At 47.2% G+C, this 14,828-nt stretch overlaps 1 protein-coding gene across 1 annotated transcript in view; it reads left to right on the top strand.

Moving 5' to 3' along the window:
• The window catches only part of PMFBP1 (polyamine modulated factor 1 binding protein 1), a 1,903,249-nt gene that overhangs the window by 830,781 nt on the left and 1,057,640 nt on the right, over positions 1-14,828 (top strand). The window contains exon 21 of the mRNA XM_086945556.1: positions 12,247-12,414. Within this exon, the coding sequence (XP_086801682.1) occupies positions 12,247-12,414 (168 nt within the window). The remainder of the gene's footprint in view (positions 1-12,246; positions 12,415-14,828) is intronic.

Raw genomic sequence — 14,828 nt, 5'->3', positions numbered from 1 at the left:
AGGGGGCTAAATTCAGGGAGGGATTCTAACCCCGCCAGAGATAGGGAGAGAGCGTGGCGGTATTTTAAGGTATTTGAAAAATTGAGTGCAGGGCATACCAAACTCCCGGCTGAGCTCCTGGAAGAACTTAAGGGTCACGCCTGATAGCACGTCCCCCAGTGTGGAGATTCCGATGCTGTCCCACCCTCCAAAGCCTTGTAGCGTGGCTATGCCGGGAAGTCGACCATTGCGCCAGAGGGGAGTTTCACCTGTCAAAGTGTGCCACCAGCCCATACGCCGCAGGGCTTGCCTCCAGATCTGAAACACCAGTTGTGTGCCGGGCGGCAGCGTCTTTCGTATCTGCACTGAATAGAGGATAGTGTGGAGCGAGTGGGCACCCATTAGGAGGTGCTCCAAAGTGTATGCCGGGTCTCTCCTATTCTCATACCACCAACCATTTAGAATGAGCAGATGGGATGCCTGGTAGTAGGAGAGGATGTCAGATGTCACTAAACCACCACAATAAGTGGAGAGGAGGCACATGCGCTCTGCGACCCGTACTGCACCCCTGTCCATAGGAGCTGCCCGAGCGCTGCATTGACCTGCCTAAACCACTGGGAGGGTATCGGGTAAGGGTGATTCTGCAGTTGGTACAGCAGTCTAGGGAGGGCCACCATTTTAAAAATGGCCGACCTACCGTATATGGTCAACGGCATGCGGGACCATGTTTTTATATTAGCTCTGGCCTCCTCCCGCACCGGCACGACATTCCGTTCCCAGGAGATCGCCAGGACATCGGATATGAACACGCCCAGGTATTTAATGCCTCCCACCGCTACCTGTAGCGCTGACGCCCAATCCCCTGCTGGGGGACACCCCCCCAGTACCCATAGGGTGGATTTGCGGTGGTTCATGTAGAGTCCCGACGTCTCGCCAAAGATCTGCATGATTTCCATGATGCGTGATCCTGATCTGTCGATGTCTATTAGGAAAAGCAATACGTCGTCCGCATATAACGCTATTCTATCAGACAGGTCCTGATCCCACTTGAATCCCCGTAGTTGCGCGTCCACGCGCACCCACAAGGCCAACGGCTCCATGGCCAGGGCAAAAAGGTAGGGCGAAAGGGGAGAAACCCTGTCGGGTGCCCCTCCCAATGGCAAATCTAGAGGAGGCGACCCCTGCTACCCTAACCGAGGCCGTCCAGTCGGTATACAATAGCTAGATGTACGACAGGAAGCGAGGACCCAGATTCAGTCGCGACAGGAGGGCAAATAAATAACTCCAACTCAGCGAGTCAAATGCCCTGTCCATGCCGGCCAACAGGAGCGCCACTGGCACCCCGGTTTTCTGGACTGCTGCCACTGCCACATGTGCTCTTCGTATGTTATGCCTGGTTGCCCTCTGGGGCATGAAGCCGGCCTGGTCTGGGAGAACAAGATCAGCCATGTGGGGCAGGAGACAATTGGCTAATGCCTTGGGAAGAATCTTTGCTTCAACATTTAAAAGAGAAATCGGGCTGTATGATGCATACTGCTCGGGGGGACGGCCAGGTTTATGGAAGACAACCACTTCCGCGTGTCTCCAGTCGGGTGGAAGGCTGCCCCGCTCTCGTGCCTCCGCCACAGCCATTCTAAAATGAGTCCCTGGCTGTAGGTGATATTTCCTATAGAATTCACTGGGAAACCCGTTGGGCCCGGGCGCTTTACCAGTGTTAAGTTTGCCCAGTGCAGTACCCAGTTCCTCTCCTCCTCTGTTAAGGGGAGGTCCAGACGGTCCCGCACCTCGTCCGAGACCGAACGCGGCGGCATGTCTGCTAGGAATTTATCCACTACGTCGGCCGGGAGACATTCATTTGAAGCGTACAGGCTGGCATAGTTAAATATGTTATGTTATGTTATGTTAAATAAAATTTATTGAGCGCACGTACGCCCGTAGGCTTCATGGCGCTGTTGGAAGATTTGCAGAGACATAACATATCAACAGAAAAAGGCAGAAGTTAACTATGGGTAGGCTTGCCTAAAGAGCCAAGTTTTGAAAGCCTGTCTGAAAGCCAACAGGTCTTCATGAAGTCTCAGTGTCAGTGGCAGAGAGTTCAACAGGGAGGAGGCCAGAAAGTGAAAAGAACCGCCTCCCTGGCGTTGTTTCCTAATACGAGGCACCACTAACAAGTTCTTATGACCTGAGCGAAGAGCACGTGAGGGGATGTACCTAACAAGCAGGCTGCTAATAAATCCAGGGCCCTTGCCTTGTAGAGCCCTAAAGATAATGCATCCAGCTTTAAATGTTGCTCTCTGCGCTACTGGCAACCAGTGGAGACCGGCCAGACCCGGCCTGATGGACTGCCATTTGGGTATCTTACAAATCAGCCTGGCCGCTTGGTTCTGAACCAGTTGTAGTCTCTTGAGCTGCCCAGCTGGAAGACCCAAATACAAACTGTTGGAGTAGTCCAGGCGGGACAGCACAAGGGCGATGATGACTTGGATCAGAGCAGGGTAAGTTAATAGGTGGGCAATCTTCCTGATCTTACGAAGTTGAAAAAAACTTGAAGATACCACCGTCCCTACCTGACTTTTAAGAGAAAGATCTTCGTTAAAAGTGACCCCTAGGCTTTTTACTGTTAGGGACTTGGCTGGAGGATTTCCCATTTCTGGAGGCCAAAAATGTGGCCCCCAGTACAGTTCACTCTTCCCAGGCAAAATCAATTCAGTTTTGCCTGGGTTGAGTTTCAGGTGATTTAGGCTCATCCATCTCTGAATGTGGACCATGGCCTCACGAAATTCGGTGGCAGCACCAGGGGAGTCCAGACGGAAGATCAGTTGCAAATCATCAGCATAGTTAAAAATTAAAGCTTTAAACTTTCTTAATGAAAACAACAGGGGTCGTAAATACAAATTAAATAAAAGTGGGGACAGGGACGATCCCTGAGGGACTCCGCATTCATTTTTAATTTTAGGGGCTGTAAAGGTTCCTAATCTCACTGCCTGGGTGCGATCCGAGATAAATGACTTCAGCCATCTCAAGGCCGAGCCTCTAAGGCCCGCCTGTTCGACACGGTCGACCAAGATGGTGTGGTCGACCGTGTCGAACGCGGCCGACAGGTCAAGAAGTACTAGTGCTTGATGAATGTCCTTGTCCGCGTTGCATCTAAGTACATTCTGGACCGCCAATGTCACCATCTCGGTAGAATGCCCCGGTCGAAACCCAGCTTGATTAGGTTCTAGATATCCAGTGGTTTCAACGAAGCTAGAGAGACAGCTAACAGCATGTGCCTCCAAGATCTTTGAAAGGAATGGCAACAAGGATATCGGACGATAATTTGATGGATCATGAGGATCCAGGCCAGGTTTTTTAATCAAGGGAATGAGTAGAGCATGTTTAAACCCTACAGGTACCTTTCCCTGATCAAGTGAGTCATTAAGCAGAGGAAGGATCCCCTGAGGGATGGATTGCCCTATTTCTGTGAAAATGTGGGGTGGGCAGATGTCGTCGGGTGAGCCAGACTTGACACGTGCCAGGAGAGCAGAAAATGTTTTAGAGTCTATGGCAGGGAAGGCATCTAATGTAGTGGGATTATTAAAAATAACATCCAAAGGAGATGATATAGGAGAGCTTGCAATGTTGCGTTTTATAATTACAATTTTCTCTCTGAAGTATTCATTCAGAGAGTCACATAACTTCTGGGTGGGAACTATTGAGGGAGCTGTCCTATCATCATCACAGAGCTCATTAACTATATTAAATACATCTTTAGTTTTATTGGAAGAGGTTAAAAAATTTTGGGAGAAGTAATTGGTTTTGTGTTGGTGCAGAATTTTTTGGAACTCCTTCCTAGCAGCGCAATACACTTCTCTGTCTTGTGGGGAATAGTTTTGTCTCCATTTCCGTTCTTTTTGTCGTACCCCTAATTTAAGATTTTTCAGTTCTTGTGTAAACCATTTATGGGCATCATTCCCTCTAATACTAGAAACCAGTACAAGGGGGGCTGAGAGGTCAGCTGCGTGGCGTAGCCAATTTGACAGAGCTCTCTCGCCGGTGTCCAGGTCATCATGCGGCAAAGGTACAGATTTACTTAGGACATCAATGAATCCAGGAAGATCCATAGATTTCCATTTACGGAATTCTTTGCCCATGCATGGTCTGGACTTGACATTCCCTCGTATTTCTAATGTGAACTGAATAACAAAATGATCCGACCATATGCATGGACTGATAACAGGGTTAGGTAGTGGTAGGTTATGCGTCCAGATTTGGTCGAGGCTGTGACCTTTATGGTGGGTAGGTGAGTGAATGTGCTGGGTTAAATTAAGGTCTGTGAGCAGGTCTTTTAGTTCAGCAGCTTGGGTATCTGTGTCTATGCTGTCGAACCAGTAGTTTAGATCCCCGATTAAGATGGTTTTAGAGTAGCTGACTACGTATGGGGCCAACTGCTCTGCCAGAAGAGATGGATAATTGGCCATGTATTGGGGAGGGCGGTATATCAAAACCAGGATAAGGGCCCCACTTTCAGTATCAAGCTTGATCACCAGATTCTCAGTGTCCGGAAGGGTCAAAGAGGGTAATTCCCTAAAGTGGAGGGATTTCTGGATAATAGCTGCTACGCCACCTCCCGCCTTCCCGGATGTGCGATTGGCTGTCAAAATATAATATTCTGAGGGAAGTGCTACAAGAATATCGGGGAGGGAGTGAGGCGTTAACCAAGTTTCAGTAAGTAAAAGGATGTCAGGTTTTGCCTCCTTCAGGAATAAAAAAATGTCGATTTGGTTTTTGACCAAGGACCGGGTGTTGAGATAGTAACAACACAAACTGTGAGTTACAGTAGATGCAGGTCGTAAGAGGCAAACCCCTCCGCCAATGCAGTGGGATCCGTGACCGGGGTCCCCTCAGCGTCTAAGATTCGAGGCAGGGTCTGGGCCTGGAATGTACCCTGGCAGAGCCGGTGGAGCATTGTCCCGGATTTGTCTCCCCATTGGTAGATCCGGCTGCGAATGGCCAGCCATATCTGTTTGGCTTCGTCCATCAGCATGGACGCATAGGATTGCTACGCTAAAAGAAGCTGCCCTGCCGCTCGCGCCCCATCCTCCGTACTCCCCTAGGAGCTCTAATGCTGCAATGTCGGCCTCGGCCCGAACCAGGTTCTCCCTACGTTTCTTCCGCGCCGCAGCGCACCATGCTATGTCTACTCCCCTGAGCACTGGCTTCATTGCTTCCCACACCGTGTCAATCTCAGCTACTGTCCCTACATTTTCGGTCAGGAAGTGGGCAATGGCCTCGCCCATGTGCTTCTGATAATCTGGCTGCTGCAGGTGCCACATGGAAAGGCGCCACCTGAATGGCCGCCTCTCCTTGTCAAAACCAACATCCACTGTAATAGGGGAGTGGTCCGAGAGCCCTCGGTGCAGGATTTCTGCTGCCTCCACCCTATGTATCGCTGCACCTGGGACAAATAGGTAATCCAGCCTAGAAAAGGATTTATGGACCGCAGAGACGTAGGTGTACCCCCTCATAGCACCGTGTAGGTGCCGCCAGGTCACCACCCAATTGAGACCCCGTGCCATGTCCAGAAGTTTAGTAGAGGGACCTACAACCCCATCGTTCCCCGTGCGAAACCTATCTATATAGCTGTCCATAACATCGTTCCAATCACCTCCTACGATTTGTAGGGCATCGGGGATGTCTGCCCACACCCCAAACAGTTTTTCAACCAGCGACCATTGCAGAGGGGGCGAGGCATAAACACTCCCTAACACCAGCGGTTCCTCACCTAGGGTACCGTTGATAATGATATAGCGGCCCTGTACATCAGCCCATTGCGCTGCGTGGACATAAGGGATCCTGCAATGGATGAGGATAGCCACTCCCCTAGAGCCTCTCGTAAAGTCTGCGTGAAACACCTGGTGATACCCATACCGCTGTAGGCATAGTAATTTTGTGCCCATTAGGTGTGTTTCTTGGAGTAGTAGCACATCTGCGCCTGCCCTCTTAGCCTGCCGTAGTACTGCCCCCCTCTTGATCTTATCCAGGACACCTTGTACATTCCAACTGAGGACCCTTAGAGTGCTCCTGGACCCCTGTGTTCTATGCTCAAAATCAGCCATTAGGGAACATCGAAGGTGAACGCCCAGTCATTAGGCCCTGTCTGCGCACACAAATCAACATTCCTGACTTCCATGAGACCATGCAAACCCTCCCCCCACCAACGATCCCCAATTTCAAACTCCAACAACCCCCCCCATACCTCAGAAACGTTGAAGTATCTGTCGCGGCATAGCAGACACCCGACCCCCAACGGGAAGCCGGAGGCCGTCTACCCCAATGAATCCCCATCAACTCTCCCCAACCCCTCAGTCACCCTCAACCCACCCGCTCCTCGGGGAGCCACCCGCCCAGACCTTCCCCCCACCCCGCTCCCTAGCGCTCCTCCAATCTCGTGTGCCATGGAATCTGCTCCCACGGAGCCACCTAACCACACAATTGGACCAACCTGCCGGAATAGAGAGAGACATATTTACACTAATACAGAGCAGAATATACAAGCTTGCATTCGATAGTACTCCCAATTGGTAGCAAACACCGCCATCAGGTTCTGTCGACTCGACTGTCAGGGGCCCCCTTTCCCCTCTCGGATGCACTCCTGGACAGTGAACGCTGCCGGGACCAGGACCTCCAATTGCCCTTTTGCTGAGTCCCTCGAGAGGCCCGTGGCTGCGTCCCGCTCTGAAAAGAGCCTGTCTCCAACCCGGAGGTGTGTGCGCCCTGATTGGTACTGACAAGCTCGTCGACGATATCACCTCCGTCGACGATGGTTCTCTCTCCGTCGACGGTGCTCTCGTCGACGACGACTCAGTCTTCAGCGATGTCGTTGATGATCCATCCGACGGTACAAAAAGTCAACATTTCCATAAGAAGACGCCAAATCGCACCTGAAATGACATCCTCGCGCAGAGTAACGCCTTTGCCTCCAACTTTACTTTTAGAGGAGGACTATTCAGATGAGGATGATGGTCCATATGGGGACGCTTATAGCCCATCTCAGCTCCAGGTAAAATACCAGGATTCTGACTCTGACGGCTACTATGAGGAAGAACAGCGGCCTCCTTCTTGGGAGAGAATGCAGAATCTATTGCAGCAGGGTATGGTTTCTATGCCTTCATCCTTAATAAGTGACCTGCAGATGATGTTGACGGATTACAGGAGAAGATTTCCTTCCCAAGTCTCTGAATCCATTCAGACACCTCTACCTCCACCACTACCACCTCCTCTGGCTGTGGAGGTTCAACCAAGGGAACAGATACCTGTGGAGGAGAGACATGGTGTCCCTTCAAGACAGGTTTGTGTTGACAATAATGACCATTCCTTTGATGATGGAAAAGATGTAACGGAGGTTCAAGATCTTTATAGAGAGTGGGATGAATATATTATTCCAGATACACTGTCTCCTTCACCGGATCTAGTAGACTCACCACCAGCTGACATTGGAGGTTTTCATAACCTCATGGAAAGAGTTTGTTTTTCCGTTCCTACCGCGGCTGGAGAAGAAGTACAAGGCCCCTGAAGTAAGTCCTGTGTGCCTGGTTGGCCAACCTAGGCCGGACTCTGGGATCTCCCAGGCGGCGCAAAGAAAGTCAAAGACCCCATGGGCCCCTCTGGCTTCTCCACCTGATAAAGAGGGTAGACGTCTTGACAACGTGGGCAAAAGGTTCTCCTCAATGTCAAGTTTACTGGTTCGTGCCTCCAACGCGCTTGCAATTTTAGGGCGATATGATCGCCAAATGTGGTGCGATATGTCTTCGTTGGTGGATCAGTCACCAGACATGCCTAAAGCTGAGGCGAGAAACATTTTAGAGGAAGGAGAACGCTCTTCCTCGGAGACAATTGACTGCGCCATGGACATAGCCACAACTGCTTTTCGTGCCTTGGCAGGTTCGGCTGTTCTCAGAAGACAGGGCTGGCTTCGGTCTACCTGGTTTCGCCCTGAGGTGCAGAATAACATTTTGGATTTGCCTTTTGATGGCGATATGCTTTTTGGAAAGCATATAGATGATGCCTTACAAGATATCAAAAAGGACACTGAAACAGCCAAGTCCTTAGGCACTCTTCAATACCGTAAGGTACCATTCCGTGGAGCAAAAGGCAAGAGTTTTTCCGGCTATAGAGGAGGATACCAACAATGATATTCCTCATATTCCTAATCTTCACAAACCTACATGCCGCAATATTCACAGAGGCAGGGCCAATCGGCATCTTTCTCTCGGCAACCATCAAGGTCGGCATGGAAAGGATTCATCTAAAAGACAATAGCGACCTCCTGGCTCTGTCTACCTTTCCTCCCCCTCCGGTAACATCAGTAGGGGGCAGAATTTCACATTGTCTACACAGCCGGATGCTCATTACATCAGACCGGGTCTTGAATATCATTCGATTAGGCCACACGTTGGAATTTCAACAATTGCCCCCTTCAAGAGCTCCTAGCACCACCGAATCAAAACTTCTCCGTCTCAAAGGCCATCAACTAGTCATCAAGGGGGCAATAGAACTGGTACCTCACTCTCAAAGAGGAGAGGGTTTTTATTCCAGATTTTTCCTGATTCGGAAGACGGAAGAAAAGTGGCGTCCAATATTAGATCTAACCAACACCTATCTCTTAAAGTTGTCATTCAGAATGGTTTCTCTTCAAGACATTCTACATCTTCTCAATCCAGGGGACTACATGGCAACTCTGGATTTAGAGGATGCATACTTCCATGTGCCGATCCACCCAGCTCACAGGCGATATCTACGCTTTACAGTAGCCAAGAGGCATTTTCAATTCAAGGTGCTTCCGTTTGGTCTCAGGTCCGCACCACGGATATTCACGAAGGTTTTGACCCCAGTGGCGGCGTTTCTCAGGAAACAATCTCTGGACATTTTTTCCTACCTGGACAATTGGTTGATAAAGGCTCCATCCTTTCAAGCGGCATCCAGGGCGGTCGACTGCTGTATTCAACTGTTCAACCGGTTGGGTCTTCAACTCAACAAATCTAAATCAGTCCTTCACACGTCCAGGATGGCCAGATTTCTGGGATCCATTCTGGATACGAATCAATGCAAAGCTTTCCCTTTGGAAGAAAGACAAAAGAGACTCATTCTCTCAGCTCGTCTCTTACAAAGGAAGAAAACTATGTCGCTCCGTCTTTACAAATCACTTCTAGGATCAAGCTCATCTTGCATACCATTAGTTCCCTACTGCAGGCTTCAAATGCGTCCTCTGCAAGAACAGCCAGACAGTCAGTGGTGCCAGGCGGATGGTTCTTTCGAAGACAAGATAACTGTTACTCCAGAAATGAAAGAGGCAAGCAGCTGGTGGACAATAAAGAAAAATATTTCAAAAGGTCTCACTTTCAGGATCTCCCCATGTCCCATGGTTCTCACCACGGAAGCTTTGCTAGAAGGCTGGGGAGCAGTGTTGCAGGATTAAAAAGTGAGCAGTCATTGGATGCCCGAGCAGCGCAAGTCCCATATCAATCTGCTGGAACTCAGAGACATTCCTTTAGAATTACAAGCCTTGCTTCCAAGAATACAGAATGGATTGGTGCTGGTTCGTACGGACAATACGACGGCCATGCACTATATAAACAAACAGGGCGGGACAAGATCCTGAGTTCTTTCAACGGAGGCCCAAGTAATATGGAACTGGGCAAGTCTTCACAGGATTTCTATCACGGTGGAACATCTTTCAGGTACACTGAATTCAACGGTGGATGCACTCAGTCGTCTGAAATCAATCAGTCACGAGTGGGAACTGGATCAGGACACTCTCGATCAGATCTTCTCAAGTTGGGGCACTCCAAACATAGACCTGTTTGCGACCCCAGAAAACAAAAAATGCAGATACTACGCAAACAGGGATCACCATCAAGCCTGGTCCGGCGCATTTGTTTACGCCTTTCTTCCAATACCCCTACTTCCGAGGCTGATCAGGAAACTCAAAGCAGAACCTTGCAGAATGATTTTGATTGCACCAGCGTGGCCCCGGCAGTTCTGGTTCATGGAACTCCTCCTACTCTCTCAAGAACAGCCGATACACCTACCGCCCATTCCGTCTCTATTGACAATGTCTCAGGGTCAGGTGCTGCATCTGAATCCGAGCTCACTCCAGTTGACAGCATGGCTCCTCAGTACAGAGAATTCCAGAATTTAAACCTCTCTACAGAATGTAAGGAGATACTATCTCAAGCCCGTGCTCCAAGTACAAATAAGACTTACCATGCAAAATGGAAACGTTTCTGTCTATGGTGTCAACGGCAGAATCTCCATCCGTATACTTCGGCTCCTCACCAGATTTTGCCTTACATTCTTTCTTTAGCTAAGTCGGATCTGGCTCATTCTTCGATCAAAGTGCACTTGGCTGCTATCTCTAGATTTAGACAGACATCCACCGGTCCTTCTCTTTGGTCTGCGAGAATGATCAAACAATTCCTGAAGGGCCTTTTCAGGGTGTTTCCTCCGGTCTGACCTCCGCCTCCAGTCTGGCAACTTAACTCAGTTCTGGCTCATCTCATGAGAACCCCATTTGAGCCGATTCACAGAGCGGATCTTAAATTTCTTTCATGGGAGCTGGCTCTTCTTTTAGCCTTAACATCGGCTAGGAGGATAGGTGAGCTCCAAGCACTCACTATTGTGGAACCTTTTATGCAGTTCAAGAAAGACATTCTAATCCTTAGAACAAATCCAAAGTGCATTCCAAAGGTCCCGACGGATTTCCATTTGAATGAGCCGGTGGTTCTAAAATCTTTTTTCCCTAGACCAACTTCTCCAGCGAAAGGTCGTTTCATTCCTTGGATGTCCAGAGATGTTTGAAATGTTATCTGGAACACACAAAAAGCTTCAGGAAATAATCCCAACTCTTCATTTCCTACAGTGCTCTGCGGAAGGGTTTTCGCTTTCAAAACAAGGCATCTCTCGTTGGATTTCCAATGCAATTCACTTTTGTCACCAAGAAGCGGGCAAACCCCAGGAAAGACGTGTTCGGGCTCATTCGACGAGATCAGTCTCATCATCTGTGGCCCTTTTCGCAGGAGTCCCGATCAGAGACATTTGTAGAGCAGCTACGTGGAGCAGTACCCTTATGTTCACAAAGCATTACTGCTTGGACTCTTCAATGGGAAGCAAAGCTGCAGTTGGACAGGCAGTCCTGAGAAATCTTTTTCAATGAGAGGTGAGCTTTTCCTAAATCCCTCCTTCCTATATTGCACATTTTGTATCACATACTGTATTCCTTTCTATGGTAGCAGGTTATGTCTGTTTCCTATGATAACAAGTGTGATAGGATGTATTGATACTCATGTAACAAAATGTGCTGTTATTGCTTATTGCTAGCAACTCTGATACAAAGCATGGTAATCTATCAAATTTCCAATACTGGGGCAAGAAAACAAGTTACTTACCTGTAACTTTGGTTCCCCAGTATTGGTAACTTTCATAGATTCCCATGCGCCCACCCTCCTCCCCTGGGAAAAGCTCAGCCTTTTACAGATGTAGTTCCTGTTACACAACGGCTACGAAAATCTGAGGCTCTCTCAGGAGGGTTCTATGAGGTGAGGCTATTCTGATTGGTTGTTGCAACTTTTTTGGTCTCTTTTACAAAAAGAGGAGGATAGGCTACAAAATGAGATGAGGCCTAGGCATAGGTTTCTCTTTTGTACCTACTGCTATGTTATTTTCTATTTACTGAGGCTCCCATTCCGACGACGGGGTAATGATACAAAGCATGGGAATCTATGAAAGTTACCAATACTGGGAACCAAAGTTACAGGTAAGTAACTTGTTTTCTTGTTAAAACACTTAAGCACCTAAAATCATGTGTTTTGGCTCTATCCCAGAACGCTCTCACAAATTTGGTCAGGTACAGAAAGCTTTTACAATTCAGGCCTGGCCCAGAAACCAATCACTAATTTGGTTAAGCAGTGCTGATAAAAGTAGGGTTTTGGACAGAAAGATCTTATGAATATGGAGTAACGCTGAAAAAGTAAAGTGTAATATAGAAATGTCTCATGACCAAGGTGTAGCACAGACATATTAGCCATTAGCTTAGATAGGAATGCTCTTATATGTCGTTTATAGCACAGAATGTGCTTAAGAGTAGGGCTTAGGACAGAAAATGTATCCATTGGTCTCGTTCAGTGATGCTCTTATGAGATGGTTTTTGCAAAAAAAAGCTCTCGCAAGTGGCTTTTAGCACAGAAGGATCGTTAGTTTTCTCTGCTGAAAGTTTTCTTCTCTGTTCAGCTTACCCAGAGGGAGGAGCAGGTGGAAAAGCTGAAGCTTGAACTTGAAGGTGTCAAAGAGGAACTGACAAGGTGCACAAGTAATTTTTCTGAAGCAGATTCCGACAAACAGCGACTAGAGATGGAACTGACTATCTTGAGGGAGAAGCACAAGACAGCTCAACAAGAGGTATGTTTGTGGTTTCAAAAAACCTTAAGTTTGTGAAAAGTCATTTCAAGATGTCCCACCATTGTAAGGACCCGAGAATAAACACTATACTGTAACTGATAAAGGACAAGCAAGCTAGAGCTGGCAATCTAGAATGTATAAAGGTTTCCAAGGTTAGAACCCGCAGCATTTCACCAGGTGAGGACCCACCCCAATCTGCATGAACAGCATAGTTTTTAGATGAAAATGATGAATGCACCACTCTAAAATGATGTGAGCGTTTTGCATGCTGCTCACTTACGTACAACTGCTGCTTCATTCGGCAAACCACGGGCCTGTGTGTCTGACCTGTCAATAACAAAATTAAATCAATACACAGTTTTACCAACACATTATACAGCTCCACCAACATCAGATAAGAGTTTTTAGGAGTTTAAGGCCTTATAATATTCTTGTTTAAGCCTATGATATATGAACATTCATCCTCTTAAAGTTTTGAACAAATTGTTAGGAAATATTATCAGGACCTTCTGATCAGTTTTTCAATCTTAAAGTTGAGTCTTTGAAGAAGAAGAAATGTTTTATATAAGTTAATAAAAAACCATCACAATAATGCCACATACATATAGAACTCAACTGACGAGACAATTATTACTGTTTAAAATGAGTTATAAGGTGCTAGATTTTTTAACATCGATCTTAATTAGAATGAATAAAATGCCATTATGCATGCTTTTTATATAAAATCTTTGCTTGGTTCTCACTTAAATGATGCAGAGTACTGCATCTGAATATCAGTGCGAAAATCGCTAAAGAGTATTTAAGTGACTCACTATCTAACGTTATGTATGCCACTAAGACATCCAGGGAGCCCCACTGTCACTAGTAATATTTTCAGGGTATATATCATAGTGATATCATACTTCCTGGGCTGTCTTAAGTATGGGAATATTTTATTATGTTATTTATGAAAGTGAAGTGCCAATATACATGCATAATTCTGAATGGACGCCGTATTCCCCAGTTGGTTGTCTAAAGCTGTTACCAAGGTTTTAGCACTGATTTAAAATGTTGACGATCATGTTTCTACAGCTGAATAGCCTAAGCTTCCCACTGGCTGTATTATATTCAGGGAAATCAAGCGCAGTTAATTAGTTTCTCATGCAATGTGAAGAATTTCAGCAGTTTACAATTAATATTGGCATCCGTGGGATCGAGGCTATTAATTATTGCCATCCGGCATGTTCGAATCCCCGTTCATTAAATATAGATTTCAGTAGTAAAGTACAGGGTTGCTCTAAGGCCAAACATACACAGATGAGGTGGATTATGTCTTCCTTTAGGACACCACAAAGTCTACATGATTTTAGACCTCTGTATTACCATGCAGGTTGGTCGGCCAAGGATGGCAAGACACCTAATCGAAGTGCCATCAGCTTTCTTTTTAGATATGCTGGATATGTCTATCTGAGATATTCTGCTGGTTTTACATTATTGCAGGATTGAACTACCATCCAGGCATGTGACCAAAAAGTAAGTTTGTACTTTTCTTCAATAAGAGAATTCAACTGAGCTACTTTATTGATAGTGCGGCAGAATGTGGGGTGTGGTAAATTGAAGGCCCATAGATTAGTAGTATTTGTTTCTTTCAATGATGACCACGGGTACTAGCTATATATTGAATGTGTACGTTGTGCAGGGACTGCTATAACGCACTGACTAATGGACTACTTTGATTCGTCCGTATTTTATGCCATGTTTTGATGGTGAAAGGAAGGAAACACAAGGAGATGATGGACGGAGCGCTGACACCTTTCAGACACTCACCCCAGTCACAGATCTGGGTTGAATCCACCATTGTTCTTTAGCTCACTTTGCCACCTCAGTTTAGACCCAGCTATATGCAAATCAGTCTTGACCCTGTGCCTAATGGGAACAGTCCAGCCCGAACTGCCAAGCCAGGTCTTCCCTGAACCAAAAACAAGTATCTTGGGACCATTTACATGCTAACAGCCCTCATCAGCCAGGCTAGCGTGAATCCAGTGGCAAAGTGAGCAAGGGACCCACGTCTGGGCATACCCTGCCAACTTAAGGCGAACAAAGCAAACACAAGGAGATGATGGACGGAGCGCTGAAATTTTTCAGACTCTCACCCCCAGTCACAAATCTGGGTTGAATCCACCATCGTTCTTTAGCTCACTTTGCCACCTCAGTTCAGACCCAGCTATATGCAAATCTGTCTTGACCCTGTGCCTCATGGGAACAGTCCAGCCTGAACTGCCAAGCCAGGTCTTCCCTGAACCGGAAACAAGCATCCTGGGACCAGTTTCGGGCTAATAGCTCTCATCAGCCAGGTCCATCAATTGTTGTTTTTGCACATGTTTTGATGGTGACATATCTTCTTGCTTTGTTTTGTTTCATTAGACCGAAATCCA

The sequence above is a fragment of the Lissotriton vulgaris genome, chromosome 12, assembly GCF_964263255.1.
Source record: "Lissotriton vulgaris chromosome 12, aLisVul1.2, whole genome shotgun sequence".
NCBI lineage: Eukaryota > Metazoa > Chordata > Amphibia > Caudata > Salamandridae > Lissotriton > Lissotriton vulgaris.
Note: the sequence above shows the minus strand (reverse complement) of the source record. Positions and strands in the feature narration are given on the sequence as shown.